Genomic DNA, 11328 nt, shown 5'->3' with positions numbered 1-11328 from the left:
GGACTAAAACAGTTTCAGTAAACTGTATCAAGCACAAGCAGATTAGCACAAAAATATAACCCAAGAGATCATTGCAATGCAGCTAATAGCATCTACACCAAAATGTGAACACCACCAGTTGCAGTTCATGACAAATTCCTGTGCAAAATCGTAGTGTACCTGCCCTGTACCCTGACGAAACCCGTGAAAGATCCCTGCTGATGCTCGAACTGAACCCGTATGAACACCGGAGGGCTCGACGCCAACGGGTAGCCGTGGAACTTCCATGGCGTGTAGCGGGCGAGCTGGGACCTGAGGCTGCTGCCCGCCGAAGCGTGGCGGCGCGAACTGGGGCGGAGGCCCCTGGAGCTGAACCTGAGCCATCGGCGCGTTGAAGTAGCGGGGGGCCTGAAGCCGCTGGGATCGGAGCGGCGGCTGGACCTGAAACTGGAGCGGCGGCGGATGCATCGGCTCGTTGACGTTCGGCGACCCGAGCTGGAGCTTCTCGAGGTCCTGGAAGAGGTCGCCCATCGTGTACCCGAAGCGGTAGTCGCCGAACACCTGCACAGCAGGCAACAGGGCGGGAAGCCCTGAACGAATTCCTCCGATTAGTTTGCAAGAAAGCAAGAACAAGAAATCAACAGGAGAACTCGGCCGGGAGGGGACTGATCGCACCTGAGAGAACCGCCTTCGCTGCGGCGAAGGTCCCCGCCTTGGTCGTCGTGGCGGGATCGACAGAGTTCGGAGGAGTCGCCGAGGTCGTCCCCGCTGCGGCGTCCGCCTCGGCCGTGGCCGCAGTCGTCTCCGCTGCGGCATTGTCCGCGCGCCCGTAGAGCGAACCAAGCGACATGCCTACGGTGTCCCCGTCGAACGTGTAGCTGGGCGTCTTCCCTCCTCGCCGACGGTCCTCGCTCCTCCTCGGAGGACGCGGCGGCGGCGCTGCTCTCCCGCCCCTGGGAGGACGCGGTGGCAAACTCCCCAGAACCGGAAAGGCCGTGTCGTAGTCGAGGCTCGGCGCGAGCGCTCCGTCGGCGGGGGGCCGCGAGGAGGAGGCGGCGGTGGAGGGCATGGAGGAGGAGGAGGACGAGGCCATGGAGGCGGCCGTTGGGGGTGGCGGGAGTTTGAAGAAGAATTGGTTGGGGAGGCGGTTGGGCCGTTGGTTGGGGGTGCTGCCCTCCCGTATTTATATTGCTGCGCATAGCACAAGAATCAATCAAGAAGTGCCCCGCGTACATTCGCCTTCTTCTTCTTCTGCCCTGTACCTTTTTTTTTTGCGGGATAATACTCTTGTATAGTATTACTCAAAACTATCCAGGGTTACAATCACGACCGGCAATGTTAAGGAGTTCATCAGGATCGATCCAAGCCACACAACAGTTCGGCATTGTGATCGTCCAAAATTTGCTAAAAAGTGACTAGCATTATTTTTGCTGCGCACAACATGAGTAATACTCCCTCCGTTCCAAATTACTCGTCGCAGAAATGGATGTATCTAGAAGTTCTAGGTACATTTAGATACATCCATTTCTGCGACGAGTAATTTGAAACGGACGAAATACAAGAATTATGCTCAATCAAACTAGCTTTGATCTCCCCTATCAGAAAAGCATATTTTGATCTATCCATCTCTTCAATCATCTTCACTGCTTCAAGGTTGTCTGACTCAACATCAACAATCAGAGACCTTCTCGAATGCCTATGATCTCCTTCTGCCCCGTACCCTGCAGTGCAAAGTGCAAGAATCACGTACGTACGCGCTCATCGCTGGCTGAATCCAGCCTTAAGGCTGCAACATCTTTTTTGCACCTTGGCACTTTCACAGGTTCTTTTTCTTGAGGGATGAAAGATTTTATTTATTCATCATCAAAAACCATATTCAGAATTTGAAACCATGCATGCACACCTTGCCGAGGCCCTGTAACAATGTACTATACCATGCTTCAAATTTTCACAAGCGTTTGCAAGAATTAGAGCGGGCGTGAGACGTGGAATATGTCCACGAAGGGACTAGGAAAAAAAAGACCTCCCTTCGAAGGGAGGTCCAATTTAGCGGCCTGTGCGCCCCAAGACGCAGGAACACACACCTCCGCACAGGGCGGACGCCCCCCATTTTGTTTTCCCTTTTTTACTTTTCCTCCTATTTTCACTTTTTGTTTTATTCTATATCTTAAAATAATACGGGATGGGTTCTTAAATTTCATAAAATTTTGAATTGTACAAAATAGTTCTTGAATTAAAAAATGTTCGCAATATCAGAAGAATGAATTTTTTATTTTGATGAAAAAATTGAGCATTTTTTATTTTAGAATAATTTTTTGATAAAGAAAATTGAACTTGATGAACAAAAGTTTTATTCAAGAACCATTTTTTGAAAAATGGATGAACAAATATTGAATTCAATGAACAAATTTTGTATTTGATGATTTTTTTTGAAAACTATGAACAAGTTTCGAAATTGATGAACATTTTCTTAATTTGATGAATAAAAAAATGTTTGGCACTTGGAAAAAGAAAATTCAAAAAACTGAAAAAAAAGTAAAGGAGGAGAAAAGGAAAAGAAAAAAGAAAAAGGGAATCGCTCAGCTTCAACGTCTGAAAAAGAGACATCCACTGTGCAACACGTGTCCATCCCAACATCGCCATCATCCTTGCCACGACTACGGCTCTCAGCCCCCTATGTACCCCGCCGCCACTGCCGCTCTCACCAACAACCGTGGAATGTGGTTCGTCGCGAGATGAATGGGAAGTAGGGTTATGTCGGTCAAAATGATTTGAGGCAAGCATGGCAACTTTTGTGCTTTTGTTTGTTTTTGAAAGAAACTTGCCGCGTGCCACTAGAATTTGCCATCCTTGCGTGCCTTGTCATCGAAAAACGTCAGGGCTGGAGTGCCACACATCCCACGTGTGGCATTTATCATTAGGGTTAGGAAAATGTCTTTGTGCTTAGTAGGCTACGTGTGCAAGTACAATTGGAAAGCTTAGCTTAAGTCGGTTTGGAGTTTGCTTGGTCTAGCACGAGTCGGTTTTGTAACTCGTACCTGCGCCTGTACAAGCAAGCAGCGGCAGTCTACGGGTTGCAATCACCAGAGATTTGAGAAACAAAGACAAGAAAATCAAGGCACGCAAAAAACGTAGGCTATTAGGGCGTAACCCCCCGCTGGACAGTGGACACACGGCCCTCCTGCGGCCCAGATCCAACCAGCCGGCCTGCCTACACGCTATTTGTTGTGGAGCATAAACAAACGTAGGCTATTTATCTTCCGTAACGCAAAGGGACTCCTAGTCTCCGATCCCGATCGGCTTAACCATATACTGACATATACGGGGAAATCCTTCTATTTACTTTGGCCAGCCGCCAAGAGGCACCGGGACATTGATCCATCGATGGGTTCCTTATTCTCTTCCACTGCCGGCGGCGACGGCGGCGCCGCTGCCTTTGATTACGCCAACCCTCCCCCAGGCAGCCGTATGTCAAAAGAGTATGTAATTCGTAGCTACTGGATATATTATTTCTGTAAATTTCCTCAATTGCTTGCATGTATTTCTATTCTTATAGGAGTACTTATTATGTTTATTTATTTGGTGTACCCTTGTTTATTTGGAGACAGAGATATCGTCGCCTTCCGAATTTCTCAGCTTGTTGACGTCGCCCTTGAACATTACAACTCCAACAACCCGGTATGATACTCTCTCCGTCTCTCCCTCTCATACATCCAGGCGAGTACTTAATACTTATGATTGAGGGTTTGAGATCGATCGCTGAGATGCAGGGTGCCGAGTTCGAGTATCCTGAGTATCCTCCCACCACAGAGATGAACGCCGTCTGCATCGGTTTTAGGGAAACTTTCTGGTACCACCTCGGCTTTTCGGCTCGCCCAGTGGATGCCACCGCCGAGACGCAACACTTCTTTGCCGAGCTATATTTTGATAGACGCTGGTGCCAAATAGTCGTTGAAACATGCACTATCTTAGGTACTACCTAAATTTATCTTTACATTCGCCATACTGTGTTTGCTAGCCACTTGAGTATATCCATATCATTAATGTAACTTGCAGCTAATTCTGTCTTTATCTTTCTCTGTAATGTCAACAGAAAAGCCGTTGTGCCGCTTTAGAGCCTCGTGTGCATTTTGTCCAGATGAATCCAATGTCTTGCACCCAAGCAGTGCAGATTTTTTCTGTGGAAAACAAGATCACGAAAAAGAATTCTTTCGCAAGAGAGATATGCTAGTGCGGCCATTCAATTCTTTTATGACACCTCCTGATATAGATAGCACCGACGATCCATGACTCAACACATATGTTATGGCCCATGGATTATAGTTGTAAAATAAGTATGTTTTTCTTCTTGACTCAACTCATATGTTATGGCCTATGGATTACAGTTATAAAATGAGTATGTTTTTCTACTTGACTCGACTCATATGTTATGGCCTATGGATTACAGTTCTGAAATAAGTAATTTTTCTTCTTGTTTTTATCATCCTTGTTGTTCAATTTCGTTGACCACTAGAAAAATAAAAACTAGTATTTCAAAATTTAATGTGCACAAGAACAAGAACCAGAACTGATAAGCATGGGTGCAGCTATAGCGCATGAGACCAGCTTTTCTCTCTCTCTCTTATTTCAGTGGTGTAATTTATGTTATATTTCACTCGGCCGAGACTTTCCAATAATAATGACTAGCTAGCCTTTTGGGTTGTGTTTGAAAAAGAGTCATTCCAAGCTAGGTTGAAGAAGGCTCCGTCAAGACTACAAAGTTGGTTATGCTTGATTGTTTGACCAATTAAATCTACTGTCTAGGAGCGCAAGTTCTAAGAGTGCGAGCAACTCCCTCTGTCCCATAACATAATATAAGAGCGTTGGGACGGAGGGAGTAGTTGATTGTATCACCATACAAATTTGCTTCCATTTGATGGACCGCACAAGAACTTGAATAAAAATACATGAAAATTTGCAAAGCTTGGGGCGTATGCACATATGCTCTAACATGGCAGCTGGGACCTCGTCAGGCTTGGTCTTGAAGTTCATTAGCCTATATTCCACCGTGTGGCAGCTGGGCCTCCTTGGATACATGGATTTGCCCTCAAGGCTCGCTAGCATCTTCACCATGGCAACTGCGACCTAGTTAGGCTTGATCTCGAAGCTCTTTTCGAGGTCGGGGTTACTCTTTATTATTGCAAAATTTGTAAACAACCTTTTTGCTAAGTTGGTGCCATCGTCTGAACCTATTTGCGCTGGTTGCTACTCCCAAAAGTTAAAACGCTCTTAAATTATGAGACGAAGGAAGTACTTTCTGAGCCTTTCTAAGTTGGCACCGCCACTTGCCCACTTGGCCCTATGTGATGCCTGTTGCGGTCTCTTTTGTTTCTTCACATCGAGAAATGTCAGAGTACACACCTTATAGGGATGTTATCATTGTGGATGCAAGACGCCCCCTCGAGCTTACCCCTCTTGACTAGTGTCTCAAAAAGGAAAACCTCTTGACCACTAGGTGCCTGAACTTGTTTCCACTGCCAAGTATTTGCTCCTTGTGGAATACAGTGTGGTCCTAGCCATCGTCTAAGATCTCTATGCAGATACACTGAGCTCTGGAGTGAAAGCTTAAGTCTGATTCGAGTTGGTTATACCTAGCTACTGCATGTTTTTATGTTGTTACTTTGTTAAAGGCATTGCTCGGACTGATTCTTCAGGGTGAAAACCTAGATTCTAACCTTGAGTGGTTTGATTCGGTGACGGCAGCGTTTGAGCGGCGTTTTCTTTCTGAAGGCGTTGCTATTGAAGGACCTCGTCGTATGTGTGGTGTCATGAGATGGTTGGTGTGGATATGGTCATTGTTGTAGTTTGCCGATCATGAATGCGATTGAATCAGTTTTTTCTTTACTCGCTTATGCATAGTTTTGGTCTTGTATGACTGCTTGCCGGCGCATTTTTGTGTACGTGTGTCGAACGTCCGAAGGTCTTTAAACCCCATTCCACCTTTTCCTTTAGGTCTCACCATAAAGACGGGATGTGTGCTTCTTGTGTTTGTATCACGTTGATGTTTCATTTTGAGTCAACAAAATCCACTATTTATCAAAAATGTAGATATTGCTCACAGTAGTCTTTTTTCTAATACGGTTTCTCCCAAATACATCAGAGATATATGTTGTTTGTTGCCCCCGTTAAACCTACCATTTATACGATTGGACCAGTGGCTTAAAATCGACGAAACGAATGAACCAACCGGAAATCAAAACCAGATATGCTCTGGGATCAAATCGTGTAAGGATGGGCGTACAAAGCTTATATGAAATTGTTAAATCTCAGTCAACTGGGACGAAAACTTCGTCGATGCTACAGTCATGAAATCTTATATTAGAGATTCATGTAAAAAAAATTCTGTTATTTTTTTTTCTTTTTTCATATGTTGTGTCATTTGACTGAGATTTAATTAAGTTTTGAGTTGGATCTAGCCACACCCAAGCTTATATGCATAGCTGCTTGTAAGTTGTACGTCTGCCACGGTCCTGAGTCATACGGCCGATCGAGCCTTTTTCCGTTCTGCTTACAGTTGCAATCGATCACGCGGCGACACGCAGAGCTTCGTCTAGCGGGCAGAGCAACAACGAAACGCACCGTCGTTTGTCATCAGAAGAAGAGAAGAACACCAGAACGAGCCGATCTGTCGAGTCACCGGCCTCCAGAATAACCCAAGGCGCACCTGCCGCGCTCCGGGCGCCACGGCGCATACACGCACTTGCCGGTCTGTCGCCGAGGACAGCTAGCCACGTCCACCTCCCAAGTCCCAACCCACCACGTATGGGTTGCGCACGCACCTCGCTGCCGTGGGTCTGGCTCGCGCCGCAGTATAAACACCCACCGTGTAGCGCTACAAAACTAGGCTTTGGAGTCCATTTTGGGACCGGTTCAGGGGATAGATACAGCAGCAAGTCCAACAACGGTAGTAGTAACAAAGATGGAGGAGTACCAGGGGCAGCACGGTCACGCCGTCGACGAGCACGGCGACCCCGTGGCCGGGCACGGCAACCCTGTGGCACGCTCCGCCGCCGGCGCGTTCACGGGCGCCGGCGGGCAGCTCCAGCACGGCAGGGAGGAGCACAAGACCGGCGGGATACTGCACCGCTCCGGCAGCTCCAGCTCCAGCTCGGTGCGGTTTCTACCTCTGCGTGTTCCATACTTCCATTTCAGAAAACGTTTTCTTTGGTAGTATGTTCCAGTCTTTCAGACATATGTGCATCTGCTGATCTCCGTCGCTGTTGTGTGTACGTGTTTGCAGTCTTCTGAGGATGACGGCATGGGCGGGAGGAGGAAGAAGGGCGTGAAGGAGAAGATCAAGGAGAAGCTCCCCGGTGGCCACAAAGACAGTCAGCAGCACATGGCCGCGGGAACCGGAGCTGGCGGGGCCTACGGGCAGCACACGGCCGCGGGAACTGGGACCGGCGGAGATTACGGGCAGCAAGGGCACGCACGAATGGCCGGTGCTGGCGCCGGCGAGAAGAAGGGACTCATGGACAAGATCAAGGAGAAGCTGCCCGGACAGCACTGAGCTGCCGGCCCCGACTGGCTGTCCGCTGCCGACTAGCCCTCTTGAGTTAAGCTTGAGCTGAGTAAATAAGATGCCTGCGAATATTTAAGGGTGTGTTTGGTTGCAGTTAACAGTAGTTGCATTGCATGTTCATCGTCAGGGAGCCTGATTCTTTAAATGCAGCCTCATATGCAACAGATGCAATCAATAGGTTGCCTGCCTGCATCGCATAGAGGGCATTTACCCTTCGTGTTTGGTTTCCGTTTTTGTGCTTAGAATGTGAGCAGATGCGAACTTTTGTTTGGTCGCAAACAGTATTTATGTTCTGCTCACCATATTCAAATGTGGTGGCCTTACCACCACATGATCGGCACAACAGCAAAACAAAGCAAATGAAATCAAACAAATCAAGCAAGCAAATAACAGCAAACTACTTAACTAGATTAACAGCAGGAGCATCCTCCTTCCCTGCACCACGTACCCTGACCAAAATATGAACAAGTTCCTAGCACAAGTACCCATAAGTCTCGTCACACATCATAAAAGTTCAATATTAACATTTTACTTAACTTAACTACATAGCATGCTCAATGTCACCAACGCAGTTGTGCCTGCTGCAACGAAACCAACACATAACTGAGGAGTCGTGGTTGTCTTATTAGACGAGAGATAGTCAATATGATATTGGCGTGGTTCTACCAACTAAACGAAGAAGTTTTTGATTGGATAAACAGCGTATAATGATAAGACGCTTCTTCGGCACACATGGAAGCATACCTCCTGTAGATGACTCTTGAATTCAAGTAGATCTGAACCTTCAGGCCGAGTCCTGAGATGCGCATAACGATAAGGTTGTCGGGGACGATCCAGTGGCGACGGCAGAAGTAGTTCCAGCACTGGCCAAGCATCATGTGCCCCTCGAAGTTTTAAACCTGCACCCAGAACACACATTGCTTGTTCGCCGACAGCCTAACCACGCGCGGGAGCTGCTTAATGATCAGCCAGGTGAAATTGTGAGGGATGACGAGCATGGTGAAGTCCTCATTGTCCTTAATCTGCTGGTAGAAGCGTAGTGGCTCCCACATCCCCTCCTCGTGGCCCTGCCTCGAAGATCGTCCCCTTGAACGAGGCAGGCTTATGAAGGCGATCCTGCCAGGCAGGTCCACCGTCCCGAGCCACATGTTCATGGGGATGAAATCCTCGACGCCCTCAGCTCCGGCCACCGTCTGAGCTCCTCCATCCGCCATATTTCAGACAGTCTTCAATATCTTGTCAGGTAAAATAACAAGTATTAGTGCACAAACTCTTTGCAAAATGGCACTGATCAGAGACATTTGCCCAAGAGCAAATGCCACTTATCAATGCCACTTGTTGTTAGGCAAATGGCACTGATTAGTGGACTTGTCCAATAACAAGTGCCATTTATAAGTGACATTTTTGCCAACAGCAAGTGGCAATGTCACTGATCAGTGGCAATGATCAGTGGACTTGCCCAATAGCAAGTGCCAATGATCAGTGCCATTTGCTTTTCCGCAACTGCCACTCATCAGTGCACTATCCTAAGCATGACGACATCTAAAAATAACAACAGCAGGTGCCAATAGCACTCATATGCAGCCATGCACATTTGGCAGCATCCTAAAATGGTACTATTACATGCACGTATAACAATCAATACAAACCCTAGCTTGAATATGTATGTTAGCAACATGAACAACAACATGAACATGATCCTAGCTTGAGCATGAACACGCCATTTTCATGAACACACATCCTAGCAAGACCCTACCATGGACACATATCGTAGCAAAGCACACTACCATTGGGATTCTAGCATGAACACAACTACTAGCATGAACAAAGATCCTAGGACACACTAGCAGTAGCAGTAGCAGATCCTAGGACACACACTGTATGAAATAAGAACAGATCGGTCCGATTGGATCCAATCGAATCTACTCCAATCCCATCTAATCGTATCGAATCCACTAACTACTATCACATGCCTAAGAATTAAACACCTAATCTACATCTACGAGCAAGCATTGAGGGGGTTTGACTCACCGGAGCACGCGCAGTCGCAGCGAACCGCGGCCAGGTGAAAACACCAGCGGGAAGGAGAGAGGTGGCGGAGCAGAGGAGGAGCCGGCCCTGACGACGGCCTGCGGCATCGGCCCCGTGCTCATCGCCATGCCGGAGGTCGAGGAGGACGGCCCGCCGATAGGAGAAAACCCTTGGACGGGGGTCAAGAAAACCCCCTTGCCTAATAGGGTCCCAACAAGCAGCAGCTCCCTCGACGGCGCCGATGCCGAGCCCAGGACCACGAGGTCAGGAATCCGCGGCAGAGCAGGAACGGCCGGCACCGCATTGGCCGGCGGCGGTGGTGGCTACAGCAGATGGGGGACGGCGCTAGCAGCGCCGACGCCAGGTCCCACCTCGAGTTCTGGAGCCCGGCCAGGCAGCGCTCCTAGATGCTGGCGATGCGCTCGTCACAGGGGTCAGAGGGCGGAGCGACGATGGGCGAGGCGGAGCCATCGGAAGAGAGGAGAGGAAGGGGCGGTGAGGGAGAGAGGGAGCGGTGGGAACAGTGCGATTGGGCGGTGGCAGGAGAGTGGGGGCGAGTTATGAGACGTCCCTTCCGTCTCCCGTGTTGCCCGAGGCGTGCAACTGCCTCGCAGGTGTGGCCGCGCCTAGCCAGGCTCGCGAGAAACTGCCGAGGCTGCGGGTTGCTTTAAGGTCCGTGTGGGCCACAAACCACATGCAGCCCAGGCAACCAAACAGGTCGTGCACATCCCGCGCGGGCCTGGTTGGGCTGCATGTGGGCAACCAAACACGCCCTAAGATGCCATTCTAGCGTGCGTCGTGTTTGTTATGGCATCTCCACCGCGACCCTCTAAAGCATACATCGTTATTTGTTTGAACAAACAAGACGAATTTCACGCAAACCAGATGATTTTTATCTGAACCAGAAAAATTCATTATATTTTTGACATATTTCAACTAAAAAGCAGATGACATTTTTAACCTGGTTCAAATCTGAATCTTTGCAGGCTGTCTGTGTTTCACATGAGTCATCCGATAGCTGATCACGCAATTCTGTACATTTTATATGAAATTTGAATAAACAGGACAACTCTTGCCAACCAGATGATTTTTATTTAAATCGGATCAAATTTATTATATTTGACATATTTCAAATTTGAAAAAAAGCAGATGACACATTTATATCTAGTCTAAATCTTCGCCGGCCATGTAGGCGTCGTGTATGTGCAGTTGTGCACATTGATACTGATCATGCAACTGCATACCTCAGACATGCGCATACATTTCAAATGAAATTACCTCATCTCTAATTACGTCAAATCTCTCGAATAAAATTACAAACAGAACGAGTGTGTCTCAAACATGTGCATACATTTCAAATGAAATTACCTCAAATCTCTCAAATAAAATTACAAAGAGAACGAGCGTGACGTCCTCATATATTTCAAATGAAATTACTGTAGAAGTGCATGCTCTAGCCCGTGCATGTTCTAACCAATGCAACCAAAAGACTGATCTGATGGAAAAAACTAGGCAACACATTATACATTAACACTTCCCTTCACGTGTGGCCTTCCTCAGCCTAAACATGGACCGAAACTGGGTTGCAATATAATTGCGCCAGCCGGGTCTTGAACACAAGACCTCTTGGCTCTGATACCATATAGAAGTGCATGCTCTAGCCAATGCAACCAAAAGACCGATCTGATGTAAAAAACTAGGCAACACATTATACGTCAATAATTACAAACAGAACAACTTTTATGCAAATCTAATGA

The 11328-nt window shown here is 47.7% G+C and overlaps 2 protein-coding genes across 2 annotated transcripts; both read left to right on the top strand.

Annotated features, from left to right (window-relative positions):
* Positions 1 to 3257: 3257 nt before the first annotated feature.
* LOC123130160 (uncharacterized) lies at positions 3258 to 4337 on the top strand. The gene is made up of 4 exons (XM_044550107.1): positions 3258 to 3458; positions 3588 to 3657; positions 3750 to 3951; positions 4073 to 4337. The coding sequence occupies exons 1-4, from the start codon at positions 3364 to 3366 to the stop codon at positions 4267 to 4269; spliced, it is 564 nt and encodes a 187-aa protein (XP_044406042.1). The 5' UTR covers positions 3258 to 3363; the 3' UTR covers positions 4270 to 4337.
* Positions 4338 to 6849: 2512 nt separating this feature from the next.
* LOC123130158 (dehydrin Rab15-like) lies at positions 6850 to 8004 on the top strand. The gene is made up of 3 exons (XM_044550106.1): positions 6850 to 7129; positions 7259 to 7589; positions 7923 to 8004. Exons 1-2 carry the CDS (start codon positions 6938 to 6940, stop codon positions 7526 to 7528), a joined length of 462 nt encoding a protein of 153 aa, XP_044406041.1. The 5' UTR covers positions 6850 to 6937; the 3' UTR covers positions 7529 to 7589; positions 7923 to 8004.
* Positions 8005 to 11328: the final 3324 nt, after the last annotated feature.

The sequence above is a fragment of the Triticum aestivum genome, chromosome 6A (genome assembly GCF_018294505.1).
Source record: "Triticum aestivum cultivar Chinese Spring chromosome 6A, IWGSC CS RefSeq v2.1, whole genome shotgun sequence".
NCBI classification, from domain to species: domain Eukaryota; kingdom Viridiplantae; phylum Streptophyta; class Magnoliopsida; order Poales; family Poaceae; genus Triticum; species Triticum aestivum.
The sequence above is the reverse complement of the archived record's forward strand: the minus strand, read 5'-3'. Positions and strand labels throughout refer to the sequence as shown.

What these genes read in the sequence shown, in the direction of transcription:
- LOC123130160 (XM_044550107.1), top strand. Translation starts at nt 3,364, where the DNA reads ATGGGTTCCTTATTCTCTTCCACTGCCGGCGGCGACGGCGGCGCCGCT. An exon ending in GGCAGCCGTATGTCAAAAGA is followed by an intron (nt 3,459 to 3,587) that starts GTATGTAATTCG and finishes ATTTGGAGACAG; the next exon opens with AGATATCGTCGCCTTCCGAA. An exon ending in ATTACAACTCCAACAACCCG is followed by an intron (nt 3,658 to 3,749) that starts GTATGATACTCT and finishes GCTGAGATGCAG; the next exon opens with GGTGCCGAGTTCGAGTATCC.
- LOC123130158 (XM_044550106.1), top strand. Translation starts at nt 6,938, where the DNA reads ATGGAGGAGTACCAGGGGCAGCACGGTCACGCCGTCGACGAGCACGGC. An exon ending in GCAGCTCCAGCTCCAGCTCG is followed by an intron (nt 7,130 to 7,258) that starts GTGCGGTTTCTA and finishes ACGTGTTTGCAG; the next exon opens with TCTTCTGAGGATGACGGCAT.